This window comes from Pelodiscus sinensis, chromosome 19 (genome assembly GCF_049634645.1).
Source record: "Pelodiscus sinensis isolate JC-2024 chromosome 19, ASM4963464v1, whole genome shotgun sequence".
NCBI lineage: Eukaryota > Metazoa > Chordata > Testudines > Trionychidae > Pelodiscus > Pelodiscus sinensis.
Window position 1 is genome coordinate 26,316,855 of NC_134729.1, and position 18,209 is coordinate 26,335,063.

The following is an 18,209-nucleotide window of genomic DNA, read 5'->3' on the forward strand; positions in this document are numbered from 1 at the left end:
GGGGGAAGGAAGGTGAATGCCTGTGAGTTAATGATATTAGAGGTGGGGAAGGGGAGATGTCTGTGAGTTAATAGTGTTAGAGGTGATAATTAGGGAAGCTATCTTTGTAATGGGTAAGATAACTGGAGTCTTTGTTCAGGCCTCTGCGGAGAGTGTCGAATTTTAGCATGAATGCAAGTTCAGAGGAGTCTCTTTCAAGTGCAGATTTGAATGTCTTCTGAAGTAGGATGCAGGTTAGCAGGTCATTGAGACAGTGTCCTTTCTGGTTGAAATGGCAAGCAACCGTTTTTTCTTTGTGATCCTGTCTAATATCTGTTTTGTGGGCATTGATTCTTTGGCGAAGTGTCTGAGACGTTTGTCCAATGTACTAAGCAGACAGACACTTTCAGCACATAATAGCATAGATTATATTTCTGGAGGCGCAGGAATATGTGTTCTTGATCTATAACTCACTTGGTTAGGCCCAATAATGGTATCAGCAGAGTGAATATGTGGACAAAGCTGACAACGAGGTTTGTTGCAAGGGAAAGTACCAGGGTTGGTATTAGTGTGGTATGTCCTGTGGTTGTTGGTAAGAATCATCTTGAGGTTAGGTGGTTGTCTATAGGATACTATGGGTCTGTCTCCCAGAGCTTCTTGGAGTTTAGTGTCCTGTTCCAGTATAGGCTGTAATTTATTGATAATGTGTTGGACAGGTTTAAGTTGGGAGCTGTAGGTGATGACAAGTGGTGTTCTATTGTTGGTTTTCTTGGGTCTGTCTTGTAGTAGATGGTTTCTAGGTGTTCATTTGGCTCTTTCAATTTGCTTTTTTATTTCTCCGGGTGGGTAGTTGAGGTTTATAAATGCTTGGTAGAGATCCTGAAGTTTCTGGTCTCTGTCAGTGGGATTAGAGCAGATGCGGTTGTATTGAAGGGCTTGGCTATAGATGATGGATCGTATGGTGTGTGCTGGATGGGAGCTGGAAGCATGTAGGTAACTGTATGAGTCAGTGGGTTTTCTATAGAGGGTGGTGTCTAATTTTCCATTGTTGATTTGTACTGTGGTGTCCAGGAAATGGATCTCTCGTGTGGAATGGTCCAGGCTGAGGTTAATGGTGGGGTGTAGGTTGTTGAAATCTCTGTGGAATGTCTCCAGTGTTTCTTGGCCATGCGTCCAGATCATAAAGATGTCATCGATGTAGCGTAAGTAGAGAAGTGGTAAAAGGGGATGGGAGTTGAGGAACCGTTGTTCTAGGTCAGCCATAAAGATATTAGCATACTGTGGGGCCATGCGTGTACCCATGGCTGTGCCGCTGATCTGGAGGTATAAGTTGTTCTCAAACTGGAAATAATTGTGGGCGAGAACAAAGTTACATAGGTCTGCTATCAGGTTGGCAGTGGTGTCCTCTGGGATAGTGTTTCTAATTGCTTGTAATCCGTCTTCATGTGGGATGTTGGTGTATAGTGCTTCTACATCCATGGTAGCAAGGATGGTGTTATTGGGGAGGTTATCGATGTTTTGTAGTTTCCTTAGGAAGTCAGTAGTGTCTCGGAGATAACCCCGTTGTCAGCTTTGTCCACATATTCACTCTGCTGATACCATTATTGGGCCTAACCAAGTGAGTTATAAGATCAAGAATACATATTCCTGCGCCTCCAGAAATATAATCTATGCTATCATGTGCCGAAAGTGTCCGTCTGCTATGTACATTGGACAAACGTCTCAGACACTTCGCCAAAGGATCAATGCCCACAAAACAGACATTAGACAGGATCACAAAGAAAAAACAGTTGCTTGTCATTTCAACCAGAAAGGACACTGTCTCAATGACCTACTCACCTGCATCCTACTTCAGAAGACATTCAAATCTGCACTTGAAAGAGAATCCTCTGAACTGGCATTCATGCTAAAATTCGACACTCTCCGCAGAGGCCTGAACAAAGACTCCAGCTATCTTACCCATTACAAAGATAGCTTCCCTAATTATCACCTCTAACACTATTAACTCACAGACATCTCCCCTTCCCCACCTCTAATATCATTAACTCACTGGCATTCACCTTCCTTCCCCCCCCCTGCACCTCCCTTCTGTTCTGAAATGTGATTTGTCCTTTTCATATGTGTTCACTTTTTTTTAATTGTATCCTTTGGTATATATGGTTGTGACTATTTTCTTCCACTATTTGATCTGAGGAAGTGGGTCTGGCCCACCAAAGCTCATCATCTAATAAACCATCTTATTAGTCTGTAAAGTGCTACATAGTCCTGTATTTTGTTTTAGCTACACTAGACTAACACGGCTACATTTCTATCACCCTGAATATTAGTTTGTCCTGCAGGCAACTGCTGTAGTTGCCAGAGGCATGCTGTGAAATGGGGCAAAAGAGGCTGGAAGGGGCGGGACCTGGGAGCCAATCAGTCTATGAGCACATGGCCCTCACCGCACCACAGTCGGGAGCCCAGAGGGGTCTTCTAGCTTGTAGCTATTGGGGTGGCTGTACAATTAGGGGAATCAACACTTTTTCCCCCCAGGTTCCTGCTGATTTCCATGGAGGCCAACTTCCCAGCCAGGCTACCAAGGACCCAGTTCATCAGCCAGGAAGGATAAAAGAAACATGGGAGCAGAGAAGAAATGACTCCTTCGGGTTCCTGTGAGCAGGTGAGGTGCTGAACCATCGCGGCAGTGAGCAGAGAGCAGCGCAAAAGGCCGCTAGCTGGATTAGCTAGGGAGAAGCCCAAGTGAGATGCTGCAGCTGTACAAGAGGTTGTGAGGCATGAATGTATCCCTCAGACAAAAGCTTCCTGCCCCCCTTTCCCAGGATTCTCGAGCTACAATAACTTGAGTGTTAATTTTTGTGGGAGCCACTTGTATCCTCTGATTTCTCCCAGCTTGGTGATATATGGGGCCTGATATGTGGGGCCAAGTCCTGGGGCCTCCTGGGAAAATTCCCCCTAGGTCAGTCTGAGTATGGGAGGTTTTGCCTTTTCCTGAAGCATAAGCTTCTGACACCTGCCAGGGGTTACAGGGATTGGTGGTCTGATCTGGCATGACAGACAGTCAGGTATGGGGTTGACGGTCCGATACAGCACAGGAGGGAGTTGGATATGGGACTATAAAAACTGTTGGTCTGATCTAGGGTGGTGGGGCAGATATAGGGCGTTAGGGACTGACGGGCTGATCCAATGAGGCAGGGGGCTGGACACAGGCCTCTAGGGACTGATGGGCAGATTGGGCATAGCACAGGGATGGAATATGGGGTTATCACATGATGTGACCTGGCATGCCAGGGAGCTGGGGCCACAGGGACAGAGGTCTGCCCTGTCCTGGCAGTGGGTTGGAGATGGGGTTAAAGGAATCAGCTCTGATTTGCGTGGCAGGGCTCAGAGAGGCGCTTTAGAGCGCCTTGGTCTGATCTAGCACGTCGGCGGATTGAAAGGGGGTTGTGGGGACTGATGACTGGAGCCAGCCTTGCAGGGTGCGATGGGGCACCCCGACCCTCATGCACCCCTGGCAGAGAGGGGCAGGGGCCAGGCCCTTCCAGCGTCTCAGGCAGGTGGCAGGCCCTGGCTGGCAGGGGGTGCCCTGGTGGGAGGGCGGGGGAGATGCAGTAGCCGAGGCCCGGCCAGCAGGGGGTGGCAGAGGGCTGGTGGGCTGGCGCGGTGCCGAGAGGGTGGGCAGCGGGGCAGTGGCACGTCCCGGCCAGCAAGGGGCGCTGTGGGGCTGGTGCGGTGCAGGGGTGTATTCCGGCCGGCAGGGGGCGGGGTGGCGGCGGGTGACGCAGTTCCGGGTCGCGGCCGGCAGGGGGCGGGGTGGCGGCGGGTGACGCAGTTCCGGGTCGCGGCCGGCGGGGGGGGGGGGGGAGCGCAGTTCCGGGTCCCGGCCGGCAGGGGGCGACGCTCCGCGCGCGCGCCTTTGTTGCCGTTGGCGCGCTGCGCTATATAAGCGCGCGGCGGCGGCGCGCGCGGCTCGGGCGGGCGGCATGGAGATGAAGAAGCGGCTCACGCTGGAGCTGCGCAACAAGAAGCCGGCGGAGGTGAGACCCCCCCACCCCGCGTGTCCCCCCCCAGGCCCGGGAGCGGCGGCCGCGCGGGCGCCTGAGGGGCGCGGCGGAGGGAGGGGCGCGGGAGAACCGTTGGCCCCACGTGCGCGGCGGGGCCGGGCCTGTCACCGCGGCCGCGTGGCGGGGTCGGGGGGGCCGCGCTCGGCTCGCACGTGCCGGGCCGGTTCCGCCGCGTGGCCTGGCCCCGCCTGGCGCTCACGGCCCGGCCGCGGGGGGGTCACCGCCGGCTCCGTCGCTGCGCGGGGGGGGGCAGGACACCCCCGGGCCGGGGGGGGGCGGAGACCCTCGGCCCGAGCGCGGGCAGCACCCGGGGGGGCTGCTCCCCAAACCTGCCTGGGGGGCTCTGAGCGGCCCCCGACCTAGTCCAAGCGCCGGAGCGGAGGGCGGGGCCCGGGTCCGTGCTCCGGGCGGTGCCTGTTCGGATCATCCCGCCGCTTCCAACCAACGATCTCGTGGAAGGAAGCGCGGCCGGTGGTTTGCTTCGTTTATTCTCTCGCTGCGACCCGAGGGGCCTCGGGACAGCGCCCGGCCACTGAGCCCTGCAGGATTTCACTGAGCAAAATGCAAACGGTCAGGCAGCAGCATAGACAGGACAGTTAGCGGCTGACCCTCTGTTCATGCTGTGGTTGCCGTCACGGGCCAGGACACTGCTGGGCTAGGTGCTTGGTAGAGTTTCAGCGCTGGTATTGTCATGGCCTGGAACTGCTGCATGACCATGTAGGTGTCCTGGTAGGAATTAGAGAGCAAACAAGACTTGAATTGCTGTGTGTGTAGGCTCCTGGGGAAGGAGAAGAATGAAAATGTTGATAACAAAGTTTAAAGCAGGTCCCAGGGACTGGATCTGGCCCCTCAGGCTCAGGCTCCCCCCAGCATTGGGCAGCCCACTCTGATGCTCCATCTCCCACCCCCCCCAAACACACACACCATCCCCCTGCAGGGCTAGGAATGTAAGACTAGTCAGCTTTCTGATAAGCAGAAGCATATTGGGTAGTCCACTAGTAATGTGATTAGTTGCTCTCTCTTTTCTTCTCCCACCCCCCCCCTTGCTGCCTCTATCAGAGAGGCAGCAAAGGAGGGGGAGCAGAAGCCAGTGCTGGGGGAGCCAGCTTAAAAGCCAGTCCATCCCCCCAGCACTGTCTCCGTGGGGGGCAGGAGAGGTAGAGGCACAGCTGAAACAGCGCAAGCGGGGACTGAAGCAGTCTCCGCTTGCACAGGTTCTGCTGTGATTATGCTTTTGAAATGTGCAAGAGTCCCAGCAGAGAGCTCTTGTATATTTCAAAAGCAGAAGCCACCTCCTCCCTGGCTCCACTTTCCTGCTGGCTTCCACCTTTGAACTGTAGCAAGAGCCAGGCAGGACTCCTGCTACAGTTCAAAGGTGGAGCCCCCCCCATAGACTAATCAAATAGTCGATGGAAGTGCCATTGAGTATTCGATCAGTTAATCTAAATTTAATATCCCTACCTGGGCCCCCCTAAGCTCTGGTGTGTGAGAAGAATGTGAAGAGTTTTTCTCCTCAGTCGGGGGCCACATCAGTGATGGTTTTTTGCTTCTCGTTGTGTGCGGCCTTTGACTGATTTTTTCGGTGTGTCCGCGGTCCCCTGATCTAAAAAAGGTTCACCACCCCACTTGAAAGCATTGGCAGGTATTGAAATAACTGGGACTCCATGTAGTAGAGAACTTGGCAAAACAGTACCTTGGTGGTGCAACTACTGGGGCAGAGTTCATCTGGTGAAGAATAATCTGAAATCCCCTAGTGCAGGCCTACACAACATACGGCCCGTTGGTTTGCAGCCTGCGGCCCGTTGGTTTGCAGCCTGCGGCCCGTCGGTTTGCAGCCTGCGGTGAGGTTTGGATTTATGTGGGGCTCAACCCACGGGTGGGAGCCAAAACAAAAAAGTAGTCAATATGATGGTCTCTGTTGATATGCATTTTAGTAGTTAAATTCCTGGACTGTCATAGCTCGTTAAGGGTATGTCTAGACTACATGTCTCTGCTGACAGAGGCATGTAAATTTGACTACCCGACATAGTCAATGAAGCGGGGATTTAAATATCCCCCGCTTCATTAAAATAAAAATGGCTCAGCTGATCATCCGCACAGCAGGGCAGTCAAGACGCAGATCAGTTGACAGGGAACGCCTTTGTCAACCGCTCCTGTAAACCTCATTTCACGAGGCATAAGGGAGTGGTCGACAAAGGCGTTCCCTGTCGACTGATCTGCGTCTTGACTGCCCTGCTGTGCCGACGATCAGCTGAGCCAGCACAGTGCAGCGGCCATTTTTATTTCAATGAAGCGGGGGATATTTAAATCCCTGCTTCATTGACTATATCGGGTAGTCTAATTTACATGCCTCTGTTGGCAGAGGCATGTAGTCTAGACATACCCTAAAAGTGCTGTCATATGGCTGGAAATCAGATAAATATTGTATTTTATTAATATCAGCAGAACTGACTTGAATGGGGCCTGTTTTGTGTAGTCTTGCCTTAATCTTTGTATTCATGCCTGTCAGTGTGAAATAAGCTATTTGCATATATATTTGCATGTGTATGTAACCACACTTAAGTTGTGGCCCTGGCATGTGCTGTGATTATCATTGTAGCCCCCCAGGGCTTCCAAAATTGAGTAGCCCTGCCCTAGTGGGTCCTTGGTAAAAGGAGTGGAACAATCAGCAGGAATCCTGGTGATGTAACCTACGATTTGGAAGAGACTTAATAGCCAGTTTAATACCTAGTCTGACTCTCTACTAGCTTTCTCTGTGTCTGGCCAGCCTGTTAGCATGCATGGCTCCCTTGGGGCTAGTTTCTCAGACTCAGCTCTTTAGAGAGCAGCAGGAGGATGATAATCTTTTCCCAGTGTTCATTTTTGGAACATAACTTTAATTTCCCCTCCATTCTTCCCCATCTCATAGACTCTCCACTGATCTAAGGATGTTAATGGGCGGATAATTAGGTAATGATGTAGTTGATACAATTTGAATCAACTACAGGTTGGTTAAGGGAAGGTGCTGCCCCTGCTGCAGCTCTGCATTTAGATGTGGTTAAGAGCTGGGTGTGCAGGTAGCCCGGCTCCTCCTACCTTTAAACTGCAAAGCTGCTGTGGGGTCGCTACTGGACCTGGTGTGAGTCGAGACTGAGCTGGGCTTGCTCACTCCCAGCTTGGACAGGCTGCTGCTGGAGCAGCCTCCCCTGGATCCTTGCCCCTCCCCTCACACATTGCTGCACCGCAGAGATGGTGCTGGGAGGGGGGCAGGCTTATAAGACAGCTCCCCCCAGCACTGGCTCCTCCTCCCCCAAGGGAGGGGGAGTGAGTAATTGATTCGACTAATTGACTTTTTTACATCCCTACTCTGATTTCCCACTGTAAGGCCCTCAGTTGTAGCAGATGGGATTCTGAGCAGAGGTACAAGGCCAGGATATTTTGATAGCTGATAGTCAGGTGCTGGGCTTAGAATATCCCTTGCAGAAGTACTGGGAGTGGAGCTCAGTTGTAAGCCTCCTGAAAGGAGTCCAGAGTTTCAGGAGAGTGAAATGCAGGTTGAAAGTGGGGGTGGGGTAAGAGACGGTCCTGACCAGCATCCAAGCCCCCAGAAGCAAGTGCTGACCCCTTCTCCCTGTCCCGAGCTGCTTCCAGGCTTTGTGATTCTTCCCCTTCTGGAAGTGGAACAGCTGAAGAATTCACCTTGTGAAATCGGAAAGCCAAGCTACTATTACTGTTCTCTCCCTACTGCAAATGAGTTCCTGGGGAGAGGAATAAAGAACACTAACCTTCCTCTCCTGACCCCGCCCCTAGTGTAACTAAATGTGTTGGGGGTGGAAAGGTAGCTATTCCCCTAGATTTCTTACTAGGGAAATCCTTACTGTTGGTCTTACGGTGACGTTGCCCTACACAACTCAGATCTTGCCATGGAAGCCTGCAGTGATGCGGCTGGTGCAACAGGGGGTTGGAAGGCCAGCATAAAGAATTGGGGATCTCTGGTAATGCTGGATCTTGGAGAGGGGATGATCCGATGAGTGACCTGTATTGCTTTGAGAAACTTCTCCCTTTTCTGGAATCTTAGTCAGTTGCCTTGACTGTTGTTTTTTCCAAGCAGTTGGTTGACTAATCTTTTGCCTATTGGTGGATAGCACCTCCTGAGCCAAGCAAGTAATGCTGCCTCTGCCTTCTGGTTGGGCCAGTTCAACTGCATTGTTGCTTGATAATTTAGCTTAGATCATGCTGCTCACAGGGGACTAGCTGAATTTTGAGCTCCTGCATCCTTCAAAAGTCCTTTGCCCTTCATGTCTGGGTTCATGGATGCTGCCTTGACTTGCTATAAGCACCAGGCTTTGCTTATAAGGGGGTGGAGAACCTTTTTTGGTCACGGGGTCACTGACCCACAGAAAAACCACTTTGGGGCCACACACAAGTGAAACTAAAGCAAAACCCCCCCAAACTCTCCCTCGTGGTCCCTGACTGAGGAGAGAGACATTCCCCTTGTATACCAGAGCCAAGAGGGGCCTAGGCTAGTAGATTTTGTGTGTTGTCACCCTGTGGTGGGTTGTGGGGGCTGGAACCCTGAGACTCAGGGCCAGATCCAGGCAAGCGAAGGGCTCATCTGGCCCCTGGGCCTGAGGTTCACCACCCCTGGCTTGTAACAAGGCCTCCCTCTTACTTACAGATAGCCCTGCAGTCCAGGTGACACTTGTATAGGGAGACTGAGTCTCATGATTGACCAGTTCTGTGGCATGCCAGTATCTTCCCTTGCCGTGGAGTGCGGTGGATCAACTTTAAATAAGGCAAGGAACATAAAGAAAGAGTGGGCATTAAATAAGGCCAACTAGGGCTTGACACAATCCTTATTAGATCTTGGGATGGCAGAGGAGACAGTAATAGCGGGAACTGGTATGTAACACTTACAGCCAACTACAGGGTACCATGGGTCTTTTGCAAATAGTATTTTTACATTTTGAGGAAGGGGTACTCAACACGCAGCCTGTTTGTTTGCGATCCACGTGTGGGAGCCAAACCAAAAAAGTAGTCAATACAATGGTCTTCTGTTGCTATACCTTTCACTAGTTAAATTCCTGGACTGTCATTGCTCATTGAAAGTGCTGTCATGGGTGGAAATCGGGTAGATATTGCATTTTATTAATATCAGCAGAGCTGACTTAAATGGGACCTGTGTTGTGTAGTCTTGCCTTAATCTTTGTATTCATGCCTGTCAGTGTGAAAAGCTATTTGCATATATATTTGCATGTGTACGTAAGCACACTTAAGTTGCGGCCCTCGGTGTGTGCTGTGAGTATCATTGTGGCCCCAGGCTTACAAAGTTGAGTAGCCCTGTTTTGAGGCATATTTATCACTTTCATACTCACTCATTACTTATCTGCATATAATCACCAATGTTTCAAATAAGGATGTAAGTGACTAGTCTACTATCCGAGAAGCATAAGCTTATTGGAAAGTAGACTAGTGATGCGACTAGTCACTTCCCCCCCCGTTGCTGCCTCTATTGAAAAGAGATGGCGGGGGAACAGGAGCCAATGCTGGGAGAAGCTGGCTTAAAAGCCAGTTTTCCTCAGCACTGTCTCTGTGGGGGTAGGAGAGGTAGAGGCACAGTGGGAAATGGCGTGAGCGGAGACAGAAGCAGTCTCTACTCTCACAGGTTCTGAGAGTCTGCTTTTGAAATGTACAAGAGCCCCAGCAGAGCTCTTGTATATTTCAAAAGCAGAAGCCCCTATGGAGCCAGGGCCAGCGGGGGATTCCCCACTGGCTCCGCACTCACTGTGGGGCTTCCTTTTGAAATGTGCAAGAGCGCTGCTGGGGCTTTTGTACATTTCAAAGGTTCAGGCACATTAGGGAGTGCGGGGCCAGTCCGCTGCTGGCCCCGGACTCCCTGCAGGGCTTCAGCTTTTGAACTGTAGCAAGAGTTTGGCAGGGCTCCTGCTACAGTTCAGAGGGTGTCTGGGGGAGACCCCCTTACAGATCAATTGAATAGTCGATGGAAATCTCATTGACTATTTGATTAATCTGAATTTAACATCCTTGGTTTCAAATGTTGTAAGCAAAAAATAGATAGGGGTCTCTAAAGTACACAGTGGCAAAGAGGGTGGCTTGTGCCTGCTGCTTGACGCTGACATATACCCAGTACCAATTTTAAAGTTTCTGTAGAAGTGGTTAATGTTATCTGCATCTGCACTGGACTTGTGCCTGTTCAAACATTGTTTGTATGTGAACAGTCATTCTCAAGTGGATTGAATGGTTTGCTCAATGTGAACCAAGCAAAGCACCTGTAAAGCAACTCTGGGAATTGGCTGGTCCACCCAAAAGCTGTAGTTGCTACAGCAGAAGATGTTAGAGCATCAATAGCTTTCTAGCCAAGATTGTGATGACTTGGCCTGCTTTGAAGAGCACATAGGATAAGAGCTCATTCTGGAAACTCAGCCTGTAACTACTGGAGCCGAACCCTATGTTTCTGGGGTTCTTCCCTTGTGTGTTTGCCAGTCTGACAGCCATTAGAAGCTGCATGTGTGGATATGGGGTGCATTTGCATCAGTTGAAGGGGGTGGATGTTTTACTGTGGCAAGTGTCCAGTGTATATGAGGTCTGGGTGTGAGCTGATCACGTTACAAACTCTGTAAAAAGTCAGGTTAGGGGAATTACCATGCACCCTACTGTGAGTTGAACCACCCCTCCTGGCTGGGCCTAGTGCATAAGCTAGGTGAGTATGACCTATGAGGAGGGCTCGGAGATGCTACTTTGAAACTCTTTCCAGTATCTTAGGGTGGAAATCCCGGTTAACGGGGAATGGGACCCAAGGGGGATTAGTAACTAGATAAAATCTTGTTTCAAACCTGGCTGAACTAGGGATGTTAAATTGTGTTTAATCAACTAAGCGACTAGTTAATGAATTTTCCATTAATCGGTTGATAAGGGGGGGAACGGCAGAGCCACAGTGGGGCTAGCGCCCAGCCCCGGGAGTTAACCCTGCTGTGGCTCTGCCTTTTAAATGCATTGAGACACCAGGCTCTTAATACACTTAAAAGGCTGAAGCGCAGCGGTGGGGGACCAGGCTGATTCCCAGCTCACACCCAGTCTCTTGCTACGTCTCTGCCTACCTTGCCCCCCGCGGAGTCCGTGCTGGGGGTGGGGGGAATGGCTTTAAGACTGCTTCCCCCAGCACTGGTTCCTGCTCTCCCTCCCCTCCCCCTACAAGGCAGCAAAAAGGGGGGGGGGGGGGGAAGAAGCAACTAGTCGAGTCACTACTTGACTATCTGATATACTTATCAGATAGTTGACTAGTTGCTTACATCCCTAGGTTGAAAATGACCGGTGCTTTATAGGAAATGAGTTCTCAGTTAAGCTCTGTTAACAAGGGGATGGAAACATTCATAACTCCAAAGCCATGAATCAGCAGGACTGTGGAGAGTGAACCTTTCTAGAGATCCCACTAGGGATGTGAATGGTTAACCAGTTCATTGGTGGGTGCTCTGGACTGTTAGATGCCAGTTAGCCAATTAAACAGGATTTTACGTCCCTAGATCCCACTGTATCTTGGTGACACGGTGTCGTGGCAGTGACTTACTACGGCCTGCCTTTTAAACTACTGATAGGACTCTGGTATATGGGGAATGCCCGTCTGGCACCTCGTCCCCACATTAAGAAAAACTTGATTTATCAATAGTGGTGTACCGGCTTACCCCCTTAATAGGGTTGGCTGGAGGGATTTATTTGGTGTAGGTGCCTTAAAGGTGTATCGTGCTTTGATCTTAAATTGGATCTATCCAGGGGCTTGATCTAATGGGTTAGTTCGTTAGGTTAATGCAATGTGATCTTAGAGCTGAGAGATGGCTGTACTTCTGTGATGATGATGGCTCCTTGTCAGATCCTGAGTGTTTCTCCTTCCTCCTCTAGGTGAAGGAGCTGGTGCTGGATAACTGCCGCTCACTTGATGGGAAGATCGTTGGACTCTCCTCAGACTTTGAAAACCTGGAGTTCCTCAGTATGATCAATGTCAACCTGCTGTCTGTCTCCAACCTCCCCAAGCTCAATAAACTCCGCAAGGTAAACTGAGAGCTTGGGGCCAGATGGCTGAGAGTCTTCTGGCAAACTGCGTGGGGTGGTCTGCATTCGAACAGAGAGTGTGTCGTTCCCTCCCCCCCCATCCGCTTGTAGGGATGGAGACTCCACTACTTCCCTAGGTAACCCATTCCAGTGCTTCACCACCCTCCTAGGGAAATAGTTTTTCCTAATATCCAACCTGGACCTCCCCACCACAACTTGAGACCATTGCTCCTTGTTCTGCCATCTGTCACTACTGAGAACAGCCTCTCTCCGTCCTCTTTGGAACCTCCCTTCAGGAAGTTGAAGGCTGCTATCAAATCCCCCCTCACTCTTCGCTTCTGCAGACTAAACAGACCCAAGTCCCTCAGCCTCTCCTCATAAGTCATACCCCCTAATCATTTTGGTTGCCCTCCGCTGGACCCTCTCCAATGCGTCCACATCCTTTTTGTAGTGGGGGGCCCAGAACTGGACACAATACTCCAGATGCGGCCTCACCAAAACCGAATGGGAATGGTGTTCCCCTTTGTCAAGTGCCAAGGCCCTCTAAAGCAGTGCCTCTGACCTGTTCCTCCTGGCAGCTGGAGCTGAGTGATAACCGCATCTCCGGGGGCCTGGAAGTTCTAGCAGAGAGGACCCCTAACCTGACCCACTTGAATCTAAGCGGCAACAAGATCAAGGACATCAACACCCTGGAGCCCCTGGTGAGTGAGAGGCCAAGGGCAGGGCCCTAACCCATCAATGCGGTTTCCTTTGGGGCTGTAGTATTTCGTGCCCACCTGGGAAAGGGCTGCTAAGGGGTTGGACTCAGTTTGAGGTAGGTGGCACCTGGGTGTGTCATGGTAGTGACTTGCATGGCCCCCATCCAAGGACACGCTCCTGCTGTGGGACGTGAGCATGTCACCCGTGGTGCTGTGAGTGCAGATTGCCACTGACCTGCCCATGGCAGGTGCAAGGTGCCCTTTCTTTCTAAGGTAGGATCAAATCGCCCTGGAAGAGGGGTCTTTATCTTGTCATCCCACCTCACTAGGTCTGGCCTGGGGAGTGGACTGGCCAATGAGCTAGGCTGGGTGGTCTTCTCTCCCCCTCAGACAAGCTTTACAGTATAAAGGGAAATGCCTCCCCTTAGGGAGAGGTGTGGCTGCAACAACAGCACTTCCCAGTGCTGAATGGCCGAGGCGTACCGCCTCCCTGCGTGCAACGCAACTCTCCGGAATCCAGTGTGCTCTGTGGTGGCTGCTTCCGTGGTCTCGGGGCAGGGAAGTGTGGCGTCTGAGTCAGGCAGTCTCTAAGACGCTTAGGTAGCCAGGTCTCTACTCCCTGTCGTAGGGCGATGGGCGCACAGACTCTGGGCCTGGCTTTCTGCCTTGCTGTACGCTGTTTGTTATAGGAGTGGAAATAGGGGGTGAAGTTGTAGAGAGTTGTGCCTCCAGGCTTTAATGTTGTCCTGGAGCTAGAGTCCGTTAACTGCCTTGTGTCAAAATGAGGGGGCATGTTACACAAAATAGCGTGCATGAGATATTTGCTTCACTCTAGGTCACGTAGTAACCCACCTGCTTCAGAGGCATCCTAATGTCTCCCTCATCCCTCTGCCCATAGCGAGTTGACTGGAACTGTCTGCTAGTGGCCTAACGACTTAATCTTTGCAGAAGAAACTACCAAATTTGCATAGCCTGGACCTCTTCAACTGCGAGGTGACAATGCTGATCAACTACCGGGAAAGCATGTTTGCCCTTCTGCCCCAGCTCACCTACCTGGATGGGTTTGATGCCGATGACCAGGAAGCCCCTGACTCAGATCCTGAAGCAGATGGTGATGGGTTGGATGATGAGTATGATGAGAACGGAGAAGGTAAAGGGGGCTTGGTATGGCTTTCTGGAATTGCCTCCCACATATTTCACTAGCCATTCCCTACAGACCACCTTGGTCTTGGGGTGAACTCATCACAAAAGTAAGATGAGACTTTGGTAATTCCATACTCTCCCCCTTCTTCCCCCGGCATGACATGGAAAACCAAGCTCTGCTTAATCTGGGGGGCTTGTCAGTTGACACATCTCACAGGCATAGGTACCAGTGGGGCTCTTCTGGGTTAGTTGTGTTTCCTGGCTGCTGTCGATGGCGTATTGGGCTTTGAACACGTCGGAGGCTAAAGGGGTGGGGGTGGGGAGTGTCACTGATCCGATACAAGCTGTGCTGGGTAGAGAACCCACTCACCTCCCTCTGTTGTGGTAGAAGGTGAGGAAGATGATGATGATGAGGAAGATGAGTTGGATGAGGAAGTCATTGATGACGAAGAAGAGGATGAAGATGATCTGGAAGGCGAAGAGGAGGAGGATGGAGTAGATGATGAGGTGAGGCTGTTCTTGTTCGCTTGATCCCTCCCCCTCCCCCCCCCCCCGACTGATAAAAATCGGTCCTCCTGAGAACCCTTGTAATCTGGTTGGTATGCTGTGTCCTGGCTTGAGGCTAGTCTCATTCAAGAGCTTCCTAGGTAGACATCTTCCTAGGTAGAGCTTCCTAGGTAGAAGTGATACCTGGATTCTTAGTTGGTAGCTGGAGATGATATGAAGGGGGAAGATCTTGTTGTTTTTCCAGGAGGCATCACAATTTCTTTGTGCCCACAAGTTGCGGTCCCTGTGGCAGAAAGGAAGGGATGGGGAAAGGGAAGCAGGCATCCAGTTGCAAGGAGGGGTGTTAACAGTGTGCTGCCAGAGGGCAGTGTCCTCCTGAAGTCAGACTTGAAAAGACCGCGAATGGTGACTGAAGTGAGAGAATAAATCAATCTCTCGTCACTGGGTCTTGGTCCTTGTACAAACATGCTTATTTTTTTAATTCAAGGAGGAAGAGGATGAGGAGGATGAAGAGGACGACGAAGGTGATGAAGGTAAGTCAAGCTAATTCTCCTAATTAAGATGCAGTATTCACGAAGATCACATTAACCATCTACAGTTCTGGTGCGATCAGTCGGTCTCATTCTGAGGGCCGAGCAGTAGAACGGTGCACGCCTGCTTTATGGCAAGAAAGCCTCTCGTCACCACTGAACCAGGGCACTGTCCAAGAGCTGAATATCCGAGTACTGAGGGAGGGAATCCAAGCACAGGAATTAGGCAATTCAAAGCTTAGGGCTTGGCTACTCCCTGCGTCCTATGTGTTGCATGACATGCTGTGTTCTTGTAGTAAATGTCCTTAACTGTCCAGCTATCAGGTAAGGAAAGTCAGAACACTCTCATGTTGCCTTTTTTGCATTTGCATGTTTGTTTTTAACATGACCAAGCTCATTGTTTGACGACACCATTGAATGAGGGTGGTGAGATCCCAGAGCATCCAAGTATGCCACCATCTCAACACATTTAAAGCAATCAGTATTCATAGGCTGTCAGTCGCCTGAGGGGGTAAATTGGCAAAATGACCCAATTCTGTGTAATTTAGCGTAATACTCTGGAGGGGAGAGCTTCTGTGGATGCTCTGCTGTGTGTTAGTGTTTTTATAAAGAAGTGCTCGTCCTAGACTCTGTACTTGCTTCTAGACTTCTAGGCTTTAGTGCAACAAAAGACTAGACATCTCATTTCTGACTTGGAGGTAAAATCCTTGGATAGTTGAAGGCTGGCTCTGGATGTGCTTTATGTATAGCTATTTGTAGAGGTGTCTATAGGAAAATGGAGGTTGGCACCCAACTTGAATGATAAATCCTGAATAAGCTGCTTGGCTAAGACTCACCAAAGTGAGTAGTGATTTTAGGTGCCTCTGTTCTTGGGTGTCCAGCTTCACACCGTGAAAAGGGGAAGTGAGTGTTCAAGTGTTCACGGTATCTGAAATTTGGACCTGTAAAAGTATCTCGAGCACCAAAAATCTTACCTCAGGTTTTTGCTTGGGCACCATGTAAAATGGAACAGAGGGGTGGGACTCCATCCAGCTGCTGGCGTGGTTCTAGTTCATACTTGTTCACCTGCGAGGTGTGTAGCTTAAATAGCCTGTGAAGAATGAGAGCAAATGCTGTTCTGCAACAATTTAACTCTTGCTTTCTCCCTGCAGACCTTCCCCAGGGAGAGAAGAGAAAACGAGAGCTAGAGGATGAGGGAGAGGAAGATCCAGAAGATGAAGAGGATGAGGATGACGACTGATAATCCTAGCGAGCCAATCAGTTTTACGGACTATGACTGTGCTTGTCCCAACCTCCCCGTTGTGCCCGCGTGAGACTGTAAATCCCATCTCCCAGCCCCCCTCTTTTGTATGGCTGCAGTGTCCACAATATATTTTTTTAAGATTTAGAATACAGTAGGCATTCAGGGGAATCTTTCCATACAAGACTCACTTTCTCACAAGTATTTCATGACCAAAGGCTTTCTCCGTTCTGTGGTTTGTGCAGCATTTTGCAAAATGTTCCTCACCTAGAGCATCTCTCAGATCTGAGCTCAGCCTTGCCCTGTGGCACCGAGAGCACCAGCAACGCTTTGCCTTCCACATACCCACAAGAGGCAAACCTCACCACCCCAGCATGCATTTTCCTCAGCCCTGCCTTTGAAGACACAGCGAGCACTCTGAGCAGTGGATGCAAACTCTGCTCATGTAAGTGGACTCTGAAATCAAGCAGCCTCCCAGGGTGAAGCGAAATAACCATAGCGGTATGAAGATGCTTTAGCGATCGTGAGGAGGGCAAAAGGGTTTGGATCTGAGAGAAAATGCTCTTAGCTTCATTTCAGACCTGTGAGGAGGAGCTATGCAGTTGTCCTGCCTCTTGTTTTCCTAGTTTTTGTAAACTGGAAATTTTTTTACCCATTAGCAACTTCTTTATAGCTTTGCTTCTTGGATATTGGCCAAGTCATTCTGGTGGGCACTTGCCATAAGGAGGCTTTCTCCACCCCAATCAGCCTTCAAGGAAGGGTAGGTAACATTAGGCAAAGGGCTACTGCACTGCTGCCAAACCACACGTTTCACTGTACAGAGCACTCGAACCATTATCACTGTGATACACCTAACTTGGCGTCCCCGGGAGACCGGTTAGCCTAAATATTCTCAGGGTCCTTCTGCTAGCCAGTAACTGCTCTCAGCAGTGGCCTGGATGCTAGACTGGCACATGTACCCCTCCCTCCCCTTTGCAGAGTGGTAAGTCTCGCTCGCTCACATTTATGCACTGTGTGCTGTGACAGCTGCTGCCTCTCCCCCTTTGCCCCCAGCCCATAGGAGTGGAGCTGCAGCTGCTTTGACTGCTGTGAGGCCTTTTTTAGAACAGGGAGGGGAGGGAATCCTTCCACATGCAACATGGGGTTTCTGATCTGTGTTCCCATGGCATCAGGGGCATGAACCAACCCTTCAGTATTGTGTGCCTAGTGATTTCTGCTCGCATGGGTGGGAGAGAGCATCTACCTTTTTAACCAGGTTTGTGGGGGTGTGTTCCCTTGGGCTTTGTACTAGTGCATATGCATTAGCACCTAACAGGGTATCCCTTAGCCACTGCAGGCAAATATGTAAGCGCCCAGGAGTTGTATGTATTCCTCTTGCATGTAGAGGAGAGCTCACGCCCTTCCTATGAAACGCCATTCTAGCAAAGGAGCATTGCGTACTGCAGCACACCTGCATTTCTAGCCCTGCCTTTGTCTCTTGCATTGTACAGTAGCTATAAACAGACTGAACTTCTACAAAATGCAAACTGAGTAACTTATAAATGCTAAAGGAATTGAAATTCAGAGCAGCAGTTGCTATTTTTAATGTCTTCCCTGCATTTTTTCAGCAGTTTGTATGGATTTTATTAGCCTAGTAACTGTCAGGTTTGATTGGTCTGATTAGTCCCAGAAATAAGGATCTTCACCCCTTTTGTATCTTTTTTGTTACAAAATTTGGATAAAACTTTTAATAAAGACTTCAGTTTTTAAAAACCTCTTGTTATGGGTGGTGCCTTCACTGCTCCTTTGGAAGCTTTACCTTCTTCAGAGACATCAGCAGTGGGGGTGTGACACGGGGAGCATATCGTCCACTCCAGGACTCCTCAATCTAGAAGCAGTTTATAGCCAGTTACTCTCGTGAACTGCCAGGATCTCTCTTCCAGGAAGTCAACGCTACATTGTCTCTGGCTACTGCTCCTTCATGATGTATAAAGACCCACCTCAAGCTTAGAAAGATTCTGTTTTAGTC

General features: G+C 50.3%; 1 protein-coding gene across 4 annotated transcripts; it reads left to right on the forward strand.

Annotated features, from left to right (window-relative positions):
* The first annotated feature begins 3,857 nt into the window (after window positions 1-3,857).
* Window positions 3,858-17,953, forward strand: LOC102446220 (acidic leucine-rich nuclear phosphoprotein 32 family member B). 4 transcript variants are annotated; one of them, XM_075903168.1, is made up of 7 exons: window positions 3,858-4,013; window positions 11,934-12,083; window positions 12,662-12,784; window positions 13,730-13,931; window positions 14,313-14,431; window positions 14,919-14,964; window positions 16,113-17,953. In XM_075903168.1, the coding sequence occupies exons 1-7, from the start codon at window positions 3,960-3,962 to the stop codon at window positions 16,199-16,201; spliced, it is 783 nt and encodes a 260-aa protein (XP_075759283.1). In that variant the 5' UTR covers window positions 3,858-3,959; the 3' UTR covers window positions 16,202-17,953. The 4 variants fall into 4 exon arrangements, with proteins under 4 accessions (XP_075759283.1, XP_075759284.1, XP_075759281.1 ...); XM_075903169.1 differs by having other exon boundaries at window positions 14,316-14,431; XM_075903166.1 differs by lacking the exon at window positions 3,858-4,013 and adding an exon at window positions 8,729-8,815.
* The last annotated feature ends 256 nt before the right edge of the window (window positions 17,954-18,209 follow it).

Excerpts from the sequence above, each read along its gene's own strand:
- LOC102446220 (XM_075903166.1), top strand. The coding sequence starts at position 8,744 with ATGATTGACCAGTTCTGTGGCATGCCAGTATCTTCCCTTGCCGTGGAG. Across the intron at positions 8,816-11,933 it reads GTGGATCAACTTTAAATAAG|GTGAAGGAGCTGGTGCTGGA; the intron begins GCAAGGAACATA and ends TTCCTCCTCTAG. Across the intron at positions 14,965-16,112 it reads GGACGACGAAGGTGATGAAG|ACCTTCCCCAGGGAGAGAAG; the intron begins GTAAGTCAAGCT and ends TTCTCCCTGCAG.